General features: G+C 46.1%; 1 protein-coding gene across 1 annotated transcript in view; it reads right to left on the bottom strand.

The window, feature by feature from the left end:
* CYTH3 (cytohesin 3) overlaps window positions 1-8,209 on the bottom strand; it is a 185,947-nt gene extending 177,738 nt beyond the window's left edge. The window contains exon 1 of the mRNA XM_040356814.1: window positions 8,090-8,209. Coding sequence (XP_040212748.1) covers window positions 8,090-8,108 — 19 coding nt within the window. The 5' untranslated portion in view covers window positions 8,109-8,209. The remainder of the gene's footprint in view (window positions 1-8,089) is intronic.
* Between the last annotated feature and the right edge of the window lie 9,766 nt (window positions 8,210-17,975).

Below are 17,975 nucleotides of genomic sequence, written 5' to 3' on the forward strand. Positions count from 1 at the left end.
CGCCCTGAATGCCGGGTTCGCTGGTAAGCACTGTCGTAAATCCATTGGAACGCATCGCACTTGCGTTTGGAACGCATCGCGCATGCGCAGTTGGCCGCCAGGTGACTTCCACAGCATTCTACGATAGGCAGCAGACTGTGACACTACACCGGCTGTATCACGGGAGCGCACCCGCAGGCTAACCCCCTTGGGAGAGAGCTTCCCATGAAGGGGGTTAGCTCATGCGGTGAGGAGCTGAGACAGCAGCCGAGGGACCCCAGAAGAGCAGGATCGGGGCCACTATGTGCAAAAACGAGCTGCACAGTGGAGATAAGTATGATATGTTTGTTATTTTTTTTTTTTTAATCAACGCAGTGCCGAATCGCAAAAAATAGCCTGGTCTTTGGGCAGCCAAATCCTCCAGGGCTGAACTGGTTAAAGAATAACTGAATATTTGCCAACTATAATTTGTTTAGAAGTAGCTATGAGGATAAACTGGACTCATGAACTAGATTTTTATGAATAGATTACCATCCCGGAAAAATGGCCACTACACTGGCACATGGATAGCAGGTTTATATTAAAGCTCCAAAACCAGGGCAGAAAACTGCCTCTAAAATGTAATCAGTTAGTAACGGATTAAGACTGCAGATTAAAAAGCAACATTTCATCTCGACAGCTATCAATAGACTGGCACCGTCTAGCGTATAAGCAATGATGGCATCAGAGTGGTAAACACTGATAATGCAGCTGTTCCTCCAAAGTACAAAGACAAAACCCTCTTTTCATACAAATGTGATGAAGTATTGTGCAATTCTCTGCAGGGTTCACTGCAAGACAAAAAGTCTGTGATGCAAGAATGTGCATTCAGAATATCTCATGACAACAACGAGCCATGCCCCTGGAAAGAAGTCAACCTTCTTGTCGTCGTGGCCTGAACGTTGTAATGACAGCTAAGCCCCGGACCTTCTCCAAGTCCCATTACACAGTATATATAGGCTACTGTCCTCTGTAACACACCTCCTACACTAGAAAGCTCAGCACACGTAAAAATGAACTCAGGCATTCATTATACACTGCCAAGGGTGGAGAAAAGAAAAACATACAGTTTCCTTGACTCTTCACCAAGTTCCAGTATCCATTGCGAGAGGATATGCAAGCCAGACAGGGTGCAGTCTCAGGAATGGAGACGTTAATACTGCTTTTACTAAAAGTTTTGGGATCTTCAACCACCCACACTGTAGAATAACACAAAGGGATCTGCAATGGAATAAGCCAATCTCATAAATCTAGTGAAAATATATATTGGTTGACATTACATAAACTCTATAAAGCAAAAGTCGAAATCTATGCAGACTGGGATTACTAAATACCTCTGACAATTATGTGGTTAAAACGAAGCAGTCATCTACATCTGTGGAGCTAAACCGACCGGAAAACTTTGAGTCAGAGTGTTATTCAGTGAGTACAAAGGGGATGCCTGAAATCTGCAAATATCAGTGTGTCGGTCTACCATGGGCTTCCAGATGCTAGAAGGCCACTGTGATGGGCTTCCAGATGCTAGAAGGCCACTGTGATTGGGCTTCCAGATGCTAGAAGGCCACTGTGATTGGGCTTCCAGATGCTAGAAGGCCACTGTGATTGGGCTTCCAGATGCTAGAAGGCCACTGTGATTGGGCTTCCAGATGCTAGAAGGCCACTGTGATTGGGCTTCCAGATGCTAGAAGGCCACTGTGATTGGGCTTCCAGATGCTAGAAGGCCACTGTGATTGGGCTTCCAGATGCTAGAAGGCCACTGTGATTGGGCTTCCAGATGCTAGAAGGCCACTGTTATTGGGCTTCCAGGTGCTAGAAGGCCACTGTGATTGGGCTTCCAGATGCTAGAAGGCCACTGTGATGGGCTTCCAGATGCTAGAAGACCACTGTGATGGGCTTCCAGATGCTAGAAGGCGATTGTGATGGGCTTCCAGATGCTAGAAGGCGACTGATGGGCTTCCAGATGTTAGAAGGCCACTATGATGGGCTTCCAGATGCTAGAAGGCCACTGTGATGGGCTTCCAGATGCTAGAAGGCCACTGTGCTATGGAAAACAGGTGTTAGAGAGCACCAGTGACAACTGCCCAGGGTGCCACTGTCCTAAGTTAACCAAAAGGTGGCACACCACTATCCCGAAATGTCAGTGCTCTTGCAACACTACAAGATAACCCAAAAGGTCTTGATATGGCCTCCAGTTACAATTCTACCATCAAGATAATGCTAATTTATTGCAAATTTATCTTAGCCTATCTCCTTCCCCCAACCGTTCCACCGCTACAGAATCTCAAGAGCTATTTCATATCATCATCAGAATCAAAAATCATAGCTGTCTGGAAGAATGGCATCCTGAGCACCACTGTAGAAGGGCATTCTTCCAAGTGACCACCAATGTAAGGGGCATTTTAAGCACTGCCCCCCCCCCCCCAATGAATTTGTTTTGGCAGGGGTTCCCTGAACTGTAAAATTACATTTCGAGGATTTCTCTGGGGTAAACAGGATGAGAAAGGCTGCTCTAGAGTATATGTGCTTGTATGCCAAGGAACATTAGATTACAAGCTCCAGAGAAATAAAGACCAAAGTAATGCACAACATAGAAAATTGGAAGTGTACATACACGCAATACACACTTTTAGGGCCCTTTCACACATGCGGACCGTATATCCGCATTTTCATCCGTCCGTTGCGGATGAAAACGGGACATACATGGGTCCCTATGTGATTACGGGTGTCAGCGGATGACTATCCGCTGACACCTGTAATCGTCCGCCTCCGCAAAGATCCGATTTTTCGGACGGAAGAAAATCCTATTTTTCTTCCGTCTGCCGGATCGGATGAACACGGACATACGGTCCGTGTTCATCCGATCCCCCATAGGGGAGAGCGGAGGAAAGACAGGGTGGTCCCTGCACAGTGTGCGGGGACCACCCTGTCAGCTCAGCGGGGATTTTACGGAGGATCCCCGCTGAGCTTTTGCGGACACACGGAGCGGATCATTACTGATCCGCCCGTGTGAAAGGGTCATTAAGTACACAATGGGGTTTATTTACTAAAGCTGGAAAGTGCAAAATCAGCCTCACTTTTGCATAAAAACCAATGAGCTTCCAGCTTTTATTACCAAAGCTTAAAGCGGGGGGGTTCACCCAAAAAAAATAATTTTAAAATTAGATTTAGCATACTAATGATACTAAGGACATTTATTTTCGGGAGGTCATTTTTTTTTTTCTCTGTACATACCTTTATATCCTGATTTTCTCCAGGGCTTCCGGGTTACGATGACTGCGGGACTGGGCGTTCCTATCCTTCGGTTCGATGATTGACGGCTTGTGAAACAGGTCCCCTGTCGCACAACGCGCGTCAATAGATTTCCGGAAATAGCCGAGCTGCGAGTCGGCACTATACGGTGCCTGCGCAGTCAGCTCTACACGGCAGGTGCGGGCGCCGTATAGTGCCGACTCGCAGCTCGGCTATCTCCGGGAATCTGGTGATGCTCGTTGTGTGACAGGGGACCTGTTTCACAAGCCGTCAATCATCGAACCGAAGGATAGGAACGCCCAGTCCCGCAGTCATCGGAACCCTGAGGCTGGGATAGGAATGCCCAGTCCCGGAGTCATCAGAACGCGGAAGCCCTGGACAAAATCAGGATATAAAAGGTAAGTACGGAGAAAAAAAAATGACCTGCCAAAAGTAAATGTACTTAGTATGCTGGCTCTAATGTTAAAAATTCGTTTTTAGGGTGAACCTCCACTTTAATTGAACAAGCTGGGGTTAGAAGCTCATTGGTTTCTGTGCAGAAGTGAGCCTGATTTTGCGCTTTCCATCTTTAGTAAATAAACCCCATTGTGTACTTAAAAGTGGGGTATGCCTGTATATAGGAAAACAAATAACCATACAGTTCAGGATTCATAGAAAGGACTATTATTCATGAAGATGCTGAAGATCAACACATCAGAATTCAGTTATCACCAGGGTAGGGGACAGGAAGACTGCTGAATTTAAAGATTAAAACATGGTCATAAACAACCGCCTGCCAAGATGACATGACTTCTGTACTGTGAACCACAGAGACAAAATACATCAGGTACAAATATGACTGATCACACATGTAATGGCATTGTTTTTTTTTTCTTCTTTCCCTGCGGGAGCACCATGCCGCGGGCTAATCCCCTACAGAGTGGTGGCCTCATTATGCATCACTGCTGAGCAGATTCTCTACCCACCTCCAGCTGGTATTCATCGACAGTATACTCCACAGTGGATGTGCACCTTGCCCAGGATATTCTAAACAGGGTGCAATAGATTCTACCAATCTACAAACCAATGTATGATTGTAGTACACTCCAGAGTGGATGTAAACAGGTGGTGCCCTCCCAATATAGATAAAACAGGATGCAATAGGTACATCTGATCTACACAGTTACATAGCTAGTCAGATTGAAAAAAAAAAAAAAAGGACACTAGAACATCTAGTTCAAACATAAAAAAACAAACAAAAAAACAACAAAACAAAAACAACAAAACAAAAAACACAAACCACACAAATAGAAAACCTTCATATACAGTACTACACCCACAGTTGATCTTATTCTAGTACACTCCAGCGTGAAATGTAAGAAGTGGCACCGACCTTCCCAATATATATTAAACAGGGTACAATAGGTACTACTAATTTACACACAGGTATATACGGTAATTCTAGCACACTCCAAGGTGGATGTAAGAAGGTGGTACCCTCTCAATATAGATTAAACAGGGTGATCTACATACCAGCATATAGTTTCAGTACACTCCAGGGTGAATGTAAGAGGTGGTACATTCCAAATATACATGAAATAGAATGCAACATACTACTGATCTAAACACCAATATAAAATCCCAATAAACTTAAATGTGGATGGCAGCAGGTGGAATCTTCCCAATACATGTTAACTTGCGTTTAATAGGTACTATTGATCTACACGCCATGATATAATTCTAGTAAACTCCAAAGGGTAGATTTACTAAAACTGGAGCACTCATAATCTGGTGCAGCTGTGCATAGTAGCCAATAAGCTTCTAACTTCATCTTGTTCCATTTAGCTTTGGCAATAAAATCTGGAAGCAGATTGGTTTCTAGATTTTGCCCTCTCCAGTCTTAGTAAATAACTCCCCAAGGTGGATGTAAGAGGTGGTACCTTCCTAATAAACCCCAAACAGGGTGCAATATGTACTACTGATCTACACACCAATGGATGTTTCTAACAAACTCTAGTGTCAATGCAAGTGGTGGCACCTTCCCAGTACATGTTCACCAGGTTGTAATAGGTACTACACAGCTAGACACCAATGTATCATTAGAATAAACTCCAGCATAGAAGTAAGAATGTGGTATCTTCCCAATACATATAAAAAGGGTGCAATAGGTACTACTATCTACACACCAAAGTAGAATTCTAGTAAAATCCATGGTGGTATTCTCGCAAAAAATAAGCATGCAATAGGTACTACTGATCAACACACCAATCGATAAATCTAGTAAACAACAGCATGGATGCAAGAAGATGGTATCTTTCTAGTACGTATAACAGAGTGCAATAGACACTGCTGATCTACACACCAATATATAATTCCAAGAAACACCAGGGTGGGTGTATAAAGGTAGCACTTTCCTAACACATAATAAACATGCTGCAGTAGGCACTACCAATGTATAATTCTGGTACACATAGGGTAGATTTAAGAGGTGGTACCTTCTTAGTACAGTTGAGCGAGGTGCAACGGGTACTACTGACCTACACACCAATATACAGTGTAATTCTAAAAAATATATAAGAGGGTGGTACCTTCCTAATACATAGTAAACAGGGTGCAATAAGTACTACCAATCAACACACCAATGTATATATCTAATAAGCACCAGGGCAGGTGTGAGAAGGTGATATCTTTCTAGTGCATATAATAAAGAGGGTGCAAAATGTATTAGCAGTCTACACAGCAATGTCTAATACTATTAAACACCAGGAGTGATGTAAGAAGATGGTACCTTCCCAATACATAAACATGGTGCAGTAAATACTACCAATGTATAATTCTAGTAACCACCAGGGTGGCTGGATGAAGGCTGTACCTTCCCAATACATAAACATGGTGCAGTAGGTACTACCAATGTATAATACTAATAACCAGGGTGGATAGATAAAGGTTGTAGCTTACCAATACATAAACATGGTGCAGTAAATACTACCAATGTATAATTCTAGTAACCACCAGGGTCCATAGATAAAGGTTGTACCTTCCCAACACATAAACATAGTGCAGGCAGCACTACCAATGTATAATTCTAGTAACCACCAGGGTGGCTGGATGAAGGTTGTACCTTCCCAATACATAAACATGGTGCAGTAGGTACTACCAATGTATAATACTAATAGCCACCAGGGTGGCTGGATGAAGGTTGTACCTTCCCAATACATAAACATGGTGCAGTAGGTACTACCAATGTATAATACTAGTAACCACCAGGTTGGATGGATGAAGGTTGTACCTTCCCAATACATTAACATGGTGCAGTAGGTACTACCAATGTATATTACTAATAGCCACCAGGGTGGCTGGATGAAGGTTGTACCTTCCCAATACATAAACATGGTGCAGTAGGTACTACCAATGTATAATACTAGTAACCACCAGGTTGGATGGATGAAGGTTGTACCTTCCCAATACATTAACATGGTGCAGTAGGTACTACCAATGTATAATACTAGTAACCACCAGGGTGGATGAATGAAAGCTGCACCTTCCCAATACATAAACATAGTGCAGGTAGTATTACCAATGTATAATACTAGTAACCACCAGGGTGGATGGATGAAGGTTGTACCTTCCCAATGCATAAACATGGTGCAGTAAATACTACCAATGTATAATACTAGTAACCACCAGGGTGGATAGATGAAGGTTGTACCTTCCCAATACATAAACATGGTGTAGTAGGTATTACCAATGTAAAATACTAGTAACCACCAGGGTGGATAGATGAAGGTTGTACCTTCCCAATACATAAACATGGTGCAGTAGGTACTATCAATGTAAAATACTAGTAACCACCAGGGTGGATGGATGAAGGTTGTACCTTCCCAATCCATATTAAATAGGGTCCAATCGGTACAAGCAATGTATACATCTACTACACTCTAGGATAGATGTAAGAGGCGGTGCCTCCCTAGAACATGTTGATCAGGGTGCAATAAGTACTACGGAGCTACACACCATTGTAGAATTCTAGTAAACACAGGGGTAGATGTGAGAAGGTGATATATGTCTAGTACATGTAATAAACAGGGTGCAATAGAACTTCTACTGATCTACACACCAATATACAATCATAGTAAACACCATGATGGATGGAAGAGATGGTACCTACCTTCCCAGCACACATGTAAATAAGGTGCAATAGTTATTAGAAATCTACAAATGCAGCAATCACTGGGTGGATGTATGATGTTGGTATATTGATGATGGTAATAGATACTCCCAGTATACTTATGATGTTGGTATATTGATGATGGTAATAGATACTCCTATGTATGAAGCCTATCACTGTATATTACTCATGTAACCCCTTAGATGCCGGTGCTGTAGCCTGTACCCCAAGTCCTGTGCCCCCCTATGAAGCCCTCACACACACCAGTAGTAATGCAGTATGATCCTTCCTACAACACATCAAAACATAGATCCAGTCCTCCCCCTTGCTCCCGGCTGGAGGTGACCCCACCATGTCTGCAGAGATCCATCCATAGCTGGGAATGGCAGCTCACCGCACACAACACGATGATCGGTGACAGTCCGGCTCCCTTCCACCCTATAACAGGGCACAACCTACCGGCTCCCTTCCACCCTATAACAGGGCACAACCTACCGGCTCCCGGCCATCCGCAATGCATCTGCTCTCATGTACTAAGCGATCTAGCAGCAGAACGACCCCCCCAGTGCAGATGACAGATCAGATCGGAGCTGTCACCGGGGGATCTGCTCTGTGTCCACACTACACACAGTCTACTACAGTATATACGGCGCTGTACTCCGCCACCGTCCTTACCAGCCGCATCCTCCTCCATCCCTGCACGGTGACCGGCGGTATGCAGAGCCGGAATGGTGACAGCTCCAAGGACTCCTCCACACTACACAACACCGAGCCTGACTCCCAGCCGCAGCCCGACTCCGCCCACCGTCACATGACGGTCCGTGACGTCAGAAGACTTATAAGAAGTGGGACGACGAGGCTGAGGGTTCCGTGGGGTGTTATAGATATTTTTTTCATTTTTAACCACTTGCCTACTGGGCACTTTTACCCCCTTCCTGTCCAGGCCAATTTGCTGCTTTTAGCGCTCTCACACTTTCAATGACAATTGCGCGGTCATGCAACGCTGTACACCAATAGCGTTTTTATCATTTTTTTCACACAGGTAGAGCTTTCTTTTGTTGGGTTTAATTTTTTTTTTGATAAACAAATAAAAAAAAAGACACAAATAGGTAATTTTTATCACTGATGGGCACTGATAGGTGGCACTGCTGGGCACTGATCGGCCACTCCACAAGGGGTGCAGGGGCGCCACCCACTATCTATGCTTCCGGTCACTATTCTACATGCAGTGCTCCGAACACATGGGGGCAGACTCAGATAGATCAGCGGATCTTTAGATCCGCGTAATCTATCTGATTTACGATCCGCCGACGCAAGTTTGAGAGGCTAGTACTGTATTCAGAAAGCACTTACCTCAAAACTTGTGGCGGCGTATCGTAAATCCCCCGGCGGAATTCAAATTCCGCGGCTAGGGGGAGTGTAGTATTTAAATCAGGCGCATCCCCGCGGCGATTTAACTGCGCATGCACCGTCCGCAAATTTTCCCGGCGTGCATTGCTCCCAATGACGTCGCTAGGACGTTATTGGTTTCGTTGTGAGCGTAACTTGCGTCCAGCGCTTTTCTTAATCAACTTACGCAAAAAACGTAAAAATTCTAAACTCGGCGCGGGAACGACGGCCATACTTAACATAGGATACGCCTCGCATAGTAGGGGTAACTATACGCCGGAAAAAGCCGAACGCAAGCGACGTAAAAAAAAAGCGACGGGCGGGCGTTCGTTTCTGAATCGGCGGAAATCGACATTTGCATATTTGTCGCGTAAAAAACCGAAGCGCCACCTAGCGCCAGGGGGGGAATTGCAGCGTAAGATCCGACGGTGTAAGTCACTTACACCTGTCGGATCTTAGGGAGATCAATGCGGAACCTGATTCTATGAATCAGGCGCATAGATCCGACCAACGGAACTCAGAGATACGACGGCGTATCAGGAGATACACCGTCGTACCTCTATCTGAATCTGCCCCATGGATTCCAATAGAAGTTTCGCTATTGTCTTCCTCATTCTCCTCCCAGCCAATCAGGAAGCCCTATTGGTCAGGGAGTTTTAGAACACACTTTCTGTTCCTGTGAGCAGAATGTCTTACTGTGTGCTAGCTGGAGAATCGGTCCGAAAGACCCGGCTCTTCCTTCACCCTGCCTCCATAAGCTAAGGCATCATTCTCATGGCACATTCAGGGCCAGTGCAAGGATTTTTGCCAACTCAGGCAAAGGTGCATTTTGACGCAACACCCCCCCCCCCCCGGCGCGCACGCACGCACAGGGCACAACATATCAGGGTACAGTGCACATCAGGGCACAGCACATCAGGGCACATAAGGGCGCAGTGAACATCAGGACATAGCACATCAGGGTACAGCACACCAGGCCACATCAAGGTAAAGGGCACAGCACATCAGGGCATAGGTCACAGTACATCAGGGCACAGCACATCAGGGCACACGACATTGAGGCACAGCAGACTGGGGCACAGGACATCAGGACACATGGCACACCAGGGCAGTTGGCGCACATCCAGGCCCGTCGGAACACGACAGGCAAACCAAACAACTGCTTGAGGCCCCCGAGCTGGCCAGGGGCGCCAGCACAGCGGACCCTTGCCGCACTTTCTCCTGCAGTCCGGTCGGCCGGGTACCATAACCGCGCGGTACAGGAGATTCAGTTTCCTGTTCACGGCCGGACTGACAGGAAGTGCACACACTGAGGCCTTGTACTCACGACCGGATCTGTGCGCTGGAAACTGTCTGCCGGACAGTTTCCGGCGTACAAGGCTGATTTTTGTTTGGTTCCGCTGGCTTGTACACACCAGCGGACCAAATTCCCGTCGTACCGGAACGCGTGCACGTAAACTACGTACGACGTCACTATAAAGGGGAAGACCAAACTTAATGGCGCCGCCCTCTGTTCCTCTTTTGCTAGTTACGGGTTTGCTCGTGTTAGTGAAGGTTTGGTTAGAGCTGATTCGCGCTTCTCGGTCTCCAGGCTTTGACAGCGTGTATTCACGGGTTCAGTGCGTGTGCTTGCGGTAACGTAGTTGTCATTCGGCTATAGGCTAGCAGGTTGTTTCTGCTTTTGCAGTTGCATCCTGTGCGCTCGTATCTGTTTGTCACGCGTTTGTCGCAGGTAGTGCTGGATTTGCGAGTGCTTTCTGTTTGAGTGTGTTCTTGACTGACCAGCCGGCCGGTTTGAAGCCATGATGGAGCAGCAGCGTCAATTTTCGCGAGTTGGTGCTGTTTATGGGATGGCTGCTGGATATGTTCATTTTTCCAGTACTTTGGCCAGAAACAGGGGGCGGAGGCGTTTCTGGACCAAGAATTGGTTGCGCCAGCGTGACCAGTTCTCACATATGCCTCTGCTTAGGGAACTCCAGGAGAATAATCCTAATGACTTTAGGAATTTTCTCCGCATGACGGACCCCGTATTCAACAGTCTGCTGGAACTTCTGTCCCCCTATATCACGAGGCAGGACACTGTGATGCGCCAAGCCATCACGGCCGAGCAGAGGCTTATTGCCACGTTGCGGTACCTGGCGACTGGGAGGAGCCTGCAGGACCTCAAGTTCTCAACAGGCATCTCTCCGCAGGCGCTTGGGGTCATCATACCGGACACGTGTGCTGCCATCATCAAAGTTATGCATGAGGAGTATATTAAGGTAAGTTTCCTTGCTGTAATAATGTTGCTAACTAACTTTATTTTTAATTTCCCAGATATGCTGTGTGTTTAACTAACGTTCCCTTTTCTCCCTATGCATGTTGATATAAGCTTTACATGTTTTATTCTTGACCTACCTGCATATTTGTCCCTTACCCAATATTAACCTGTCCAGCATGCTATCCTAGGGACAAACCCACGTTCCCATTTTTTAAAACAGGACTTTTTGGTTTTTGTGTCCCCCCCCCCCCTTCAAACTTTTATTGTCCCCATCAGAGGGCTGTGGAGTCTCTTAATGAAGTGGCCCTATATATTTCATTTCCCAAATTCGCCATGCACATTTTTCTAATGCAATTTTAATACTTTGAAGTGTCACAAGGATGCTTGTAGGATGTTTTTGTTCCAAAGTACTAAATCTCTTTTTTTGTTTGTCCCCACAGCTACCCTCCACACCACAGGAATGGCAGTCTGTGGCTTCCCAATTTGCCCAGCGGTGGGATTTTCCAAACTGCGGTGGAGCAATAGATGGGAAACACGTCCGCATTGTGCCCCCACCCCACTCGGGGTCCTACTATTATAATTACAAGGGTTATCATAGTATTGTGTTGATGGCGGTGGTGTCGGCACAGTATGAGTTTCTGTCAGGTCACCCGTAGCCAGGTGACAAGTGCACCCCGTAGGGGTCAGGGATGCACCACAGGGTGGTGAATCCTATGGCCGACTGCTGCTAGCAGAGACGAAGCGTGAACCTAAGATCACCCAGGGCGCGGAGTCTAAGACCCAGTTTTGTATTCACCAGGGCCCTTGATGGTAGGGATGGTCTTGGCCGCAACTGGGTCCAGGTCGCATCCCCGAGATTCCTCAAGTCACACTCCGCAGGGAGAAGGGGGAAGCAGTCAGCAGGACAAACAGTGGTGATGGACAGGCCGAGGTCAGGGCAACAGGCAGACAAGGATAACCGTGGAACATGCAAATAGTCAGGGGCACAGGCAGACAAGGAAGTCGGGGACAAGCCAAAACGGTACACGGAAGATGATCGTAGCACTCTGCAAACAGGAACTAGCGATTACACTGCAGACAGGAACTAAGCATAGGAACACTGTTGAACAGCACTGCAGACCTGTAGAGCAAAGGTTAATATAGGCTTCCTTGGATGGACTAGGGTGGAGCCATACAGGAAGAGGAAGTGATAAAAAGGGAAACCAGAACAGGATCTGCCTCTAAACAACACATGGAGATCAGGTAAGCGGACAGACTTGATGCATATTCATGACAGTACCCTCCCTCTTAAGGCCCCTCCCCAGCCTGGAGCCAGGGCTAAAGGGGAATCCCAGAAGAAACCTCCTCGACAAATGGGGCGCAAAGATCTCAGATGCAGAAATCCAAGACGCCTCCTCAGGACCAAATCCTCTCCAAAGCACAAGGTACTGAAGAATGCCTCCGCAGAGACGAGACTGGGCAGAGATCAGAGGAACCCTGAAGTCAGGTTGGTTAGAAGGTGACAGGGCACAGGAGTCAAGCTGGATAGCAGGGAAATCAGCAGAATGCAGAGAGCCCTGAAAACAAGGTAGAAAACCCCATTTAGCCGAATGAGGCAATCTATCCAAAGGATGGATTGAGCCCCTTAGACAGGTTGCAGGAGGGCCTGAACAAGAAAAGGTAGGAGGCTCACTGGGCATGGGCCGACCTGGCATAGCTGATGCAGAGGCCGATTGAATAGCATAGTCAGGTGTAGTGATTACCCGAATCGCATCACAAGGCGTAGTGACTGCAGAACTCGCAGACAAGTTAGCCTGGCTGTGCGTTTTAGGGACAGTCAACGGTAAACTGGAGTGAAAGATCGGCTCAGGTTCACAGGCGGGCTCCTCATCCAGAGTGCTACATTGGCTAGAAAGTGCATCAGCCTGACTATTGCAGGACACATTCCGGACACCACTACATGTGGTAGGACGAGCAAAAGATTCTGGAATGGTGGCAACAGGAAGTTTCTCTTTTGGGGCAACCTTGGGTAGGCAAGACGTGGAACAGGAGGGGCCCCAAGCCAGGATCTGTCCGGCAGTCCAGTCAATGTGAGGAGAATGGAGTCTTAACCAAGGAAGACCCAAAACGATAGGAGCTGAGGTCTTAGGTAGAACAAGGAAGGATATCCACTCCTGGTGAAGTGTGCCTACTGACATCTTAACAGGGACTGTCTGGAAGCGAATAGGACCCCCCGGGAGAACAGTGCCATCAATCGCCGAGACCACCAATGGTGTGGTGAGGGGCAAAAGGGTAAGTCTCATGGACGATGCGATTTCCCAGTCTATGAAATTGCCAGCGGCTCCGGAATCCAGATATGCCGAGACCGAATGAGAAGAAGCACCAAAATTAAGGGACACAGGAAGAAAAAGACGAGAAGGTGAAGGAGATATTTCTGGATCCAATACTCCACCTTCCAGATGTATTGAACCCGAGCGTTTCTTGGGGCGAAGAGGGCAAGTGTCACGAAAATGACTTTTGCCCCCACAGTATAGACACAGGCCTAGAGTTCTGCGCCTGGCACGTTCCTCAGGGGATAGCCTGGTCCGACCCAGCTGCATGGGTTCCTCAGTTGGCAAGGGATGCTCCACGGGTCGAAGAGAGGGGATCTCAGGCTGACTAAGGGCCAAGGGATGTTGGCGTCGCTTTTCTAGGGTCCTTTCCTGAAAGCGAATATCGATCTGATTACACAAGGAGATCACTCCGTCCAGATCAGTGGGGATGGTTCTTCCTGCTAGTTCATCCTTCACTCTATCAGATAGGCCATGCAAAAAGGTTGCGACTAAGGCCTCATTGTTCCAACTCAGTTCAGCTGAGTGGATACGGAACTGAAGAGAATATTGTCCCACTGAACGGGATTCTTGGCGGAGACGTAAAAGGGCGCTGGCTGCTGAAGAGACACGAGCCGGTTCTTCAAAGATATTCCGAAAAAGTTTCAAGAAAACAGGCAGGCTAGAAACCACTGGATCATTCAATTCCCACAGAGGGGCAGCCCAGGCTAAGGCTTCCCCGGAGAGGAGAGAAATGATATAGGCTACCTTTGCCCGATCAGACAAGAAGTTTTGAGGCTGTAGTTCAAAATGGATAGTGCATTGGCTAAGGAATCCCCTGCAGGCTTTGGAGTCTCCAGAAAAACGTATTGGAGGTGATAACTTCAGTGAATGCGACTCTGCGACTGGTGCAACAGGTGCAGCTGCTGGTTGTACTTGGGGTTGCGGATTCGGGGTTCCCAGCGAGGTTTGAAGCTGATCAAAGCGGGAAGCCAGATCCTGAAGGAAACGCATCACCTGATCCTGATTAGCTTCATGCGTCTCGAGTCTGCGAACAATGCACTGTAATGGATCATCTGCGGGGAGCGGCATGTCGGCCGGATTCATGGCTGTTCAAACTGTCAGGTCACCCGTAGCCAGGTGACAAGTGCACCCCGTAGGGGTCAGGGATGCACCACAGGGTGGTGAATCCTATGGCCGACTGCTGCTAGCAGAGACGAAGCGTGAACCTAAGATCACCCAGGGCGCGGAGTCTAAGACCCAGTTTTGTATTCACCAGGGCCCTTGATGGTAGGGATGGTCTTGGCCGCAACTGGGTCCAGGTCGCATCCCCGAGATTCCTCAAGTCACACTCCGCAGGGAGAAGGGGGAAGCAGTCAGCAGGACAAACAGTGGTGATGGACAGGCCGAGGTCAGGGCAACAGGCAGACAAGGATAACCGTGGAACATGCAAATAGTCAGGGGCACAGGCAGACAAGGAAGTCGGGGACAAGCCAAAACGGTACACGGAAGATGATCGTAGCACTCTGCAAACAGGAACTAGCGATTACACTGCAGACAGGAACTAAGCATAGGAACACTGTTGAACAGCACTGCAGACCTGTAGAGCAAAGGTTAATATAGGCTTCCTGGGATGGACTAGGGTGGAGCCATACAGGAAGAGGAAGTGATAAAAAGGGAAACCAGAACAGGATCTGCCTCTAAACAACACATGGAGATCAGGTAAGCGGACAGACTTGATGCATATTCATGACAGTTTCTATATGTGGACGTGGGGAAGAATGGCCGGATGTCTGATGGGGGAGTGTTCGCACGGACTGATTTCTATGATCGTCTCCAAGCTGGTGGTCTGGCATTGCCACCAGATGAAGAGAATGTGGAAGGACTTCCGTTTGTGTTCCTAGCGGACGAGGCTTTCGGGCTTGGTCCTCACCTCATGCGGCCTTTTCCCCAGAGGACCCTCACCTCAGAGAGGAGTGTGTTTAATTTTCGGTTGGCCAGGGCTCGGAGGGTAGTCGAGAATGCCTTTGGGATACTCACCAACCGGTTCCGCCTGTTCAGGACATCGATACATCTGGCGGAATATAAATTGGACACCGTTGTATTTGCCTGCTGCATTTTGCACAACTTTTTACGCAGGCACTCCCAGACGTACCTACCCGACATCGGTTCTGAGGCAAGACTACCCTCAGATCCCCTTCCCGGGCTGGACACTGGTCGTGCTGGCTTGGCCCCCCAATCAGCTCGTGAGGTACGCGACAAATATGTTGAGTACTTCATGGGTCGGGGGGCCATTGCTATGCCAGATCATATTTCTTTCTAATTCGGCCCCCAAAGAAAGGAATATTCTCTCAAATAATAAATAATTAGACCATTGGACTTTATACAGTTGTTTGTCATTAATGCTTTTTCTCTTTTTATCTGTCTTCCTGGTTCTCTAACTAACTTCTTCAATTTTACTGCATAATTGATTTCTCCACTTTTAGTAAATAACCACATTTTGCACAGTATTCACTCATCTACAAACAGGGTATTGACTCTAGAAATAAGAAGCAACTCCATTTGTAAATTTTGAGGTCAATTTTTTTAATTTTTGCTTGTTCATGACCCCAAAAATTATTTTATATTTTTTTCATTACTCCCTGCTTTTGTACTTAGGAGTCTACAAAAATTTTTTTTTTTTTTTTTTTCAGGTAATTCAACCAAAAATATTATGCAGATTAGACATTTTTTAACAAGTTCACATTTTTGTTTATCAAATATAGTTAGATTTATTGTTTACATATATATATATATATATAGAATATTTTTGGTGGGGTGTTTACCGCCTTAGTATTTTTTCTTCTTGGCATATTTTTTATGCACAAAAACCAATTTTTTTTTTAAATATTTTTTGTTTTTTGGTGTGTTTTTCAATACGAATATTTGTTGTGGAGATTTAGGAGTCAAATCTCGACTTCACTAAATTCAGTGATTAGAGAGATTTATAATTCTATATATATATCTTTTTTTTTTTTTTTCGGTGTTTATTCTTTATGGTCTAAACTTTATAGTATCCAAAAATGTTCAACATGGTCAAAAAGTAAAAAAATACAATTATAAAAATATAAAAACTCACAACAGCAGTCAGTCATGGTGTGCTTTCACACTGGAACACGCCAAAATTTGAAGATACACACATTCAGTGGCAATTCGCCAAATGTCATTGGTTCAACAGACAAATGGCCACATGTGCTATCTGACATCATGGGTGATCAATGTCTGTGTTCTGTGGGAGCAAACCCTTCCTCTCAACTACTTGAGGATGGAGGAGGGGGTTGGACCCACAAAGCACAGACACTAGATATTCTGTGATGGCAGATAGCACATGTTGGCACACTGTGTGTGTATCTTCAAATTTTGGCGTATTCATTATTAAAACAGTAAAAATGTTTGTGGGGGCGGGGGATGGGCGGGGGGTGTTTCAGTCTTTGACACGGCCCATCATGTCAATAATATTTTTAAAATTAGATTCGATGACCATCATTCTTTGCCGCATATTGTCCATTTCCGTGCAGCATTCCAAAAGGACATTTGTTAAATTCTCTTCCATGACAACCATCCTTTCACGCATATTGTGCATTTCAGTGCTGCACTCCATTACCTGCTGAATAATTATAGCAGCACTTGCACGTGAAAATATTGGCACACCATCCTCCTCCCCTAAAAAAAAAAAAAAAATGGTCATTTCAAAAATTATTTTTCGATGAGGCCTATCTACATATGTTTTTTTTTATCAAGCTAGGGTGACACTGACCTGATGGGCTTCTCCTTTCCACCTCTTCGACATCTTCTATCACTCCTTCTTCCACCACCTCCCCATCATCTTGGACTCCTCCTTCATCCATCAATCCACCTTCTTTCAATTCGCCAAATTGTTCTTCCGCCACTTGCCCTTCATCTGCTATAAATTCAAAGTCCAAAATTACTTCTTCCTCCTCTCTTCCTTCCTCCTTTCCTCCTTCCTCCTCTCCTTCCACATCCTCTTCTCCTTCCACATCCTCTTCTCCTTCCACATCCTCTTCTCCTTCCACATCCTCTTCTCCTTCCACATCCTCCTCCTCCTCCACATGTTGAGATGGAAGATTTTGGCCTTGTCTGGCCCTCTCTGCCTCCTCCAAATGCTGGCGACTTCTTTCCCCTGAAATAAAAAAATAAAAATGTAGACTCATCAGCACACAGATATTGGAGAGCATAAATCGCACACATTGCTTAGAAGATGCTTTCATTTAGTTACTTTTATCTTTCACCAAACCTACATTTTGGAATTACTTCTATGGCAAGCTCTGATCCTGCCCCTTTTTAGCAAAGTGACACACATGGATGTCCCCCCTAAACAGTATTTCTGGGAGACCCTACCAAAACCCATTTTTGATTTGGGGAGACACAGGTGCTCTGCATTGCAGATGTGAAAACATCTGCTTTATTCCCACTGTTTTTAGAATGAATCCTGTTTGCCTTTCCCATTCTCCTAATTTTATTTTTTAGAACTAGCTTTTACACAATGTTTACAAACAAAGTTTTTGGCCAGTGAGCCATGTCCAGGTGTGTTGTTCCTGGAATAACCGAGCCTTTCGGAGAAACT

Source organism: Rana temporaria, chromosome 6 (assembly GCF_905171775.1).
Source record: "Rana temporaria chromosome 6, aRanTem1.1, whole genome shotgun sequence".
NCBI classification, from domain to species: domain Eukaryota; kingdom Metazoa; phylum Chordata; class Amphibia; order Anura; family Ranidae; genus Rana; species Rana temporaria.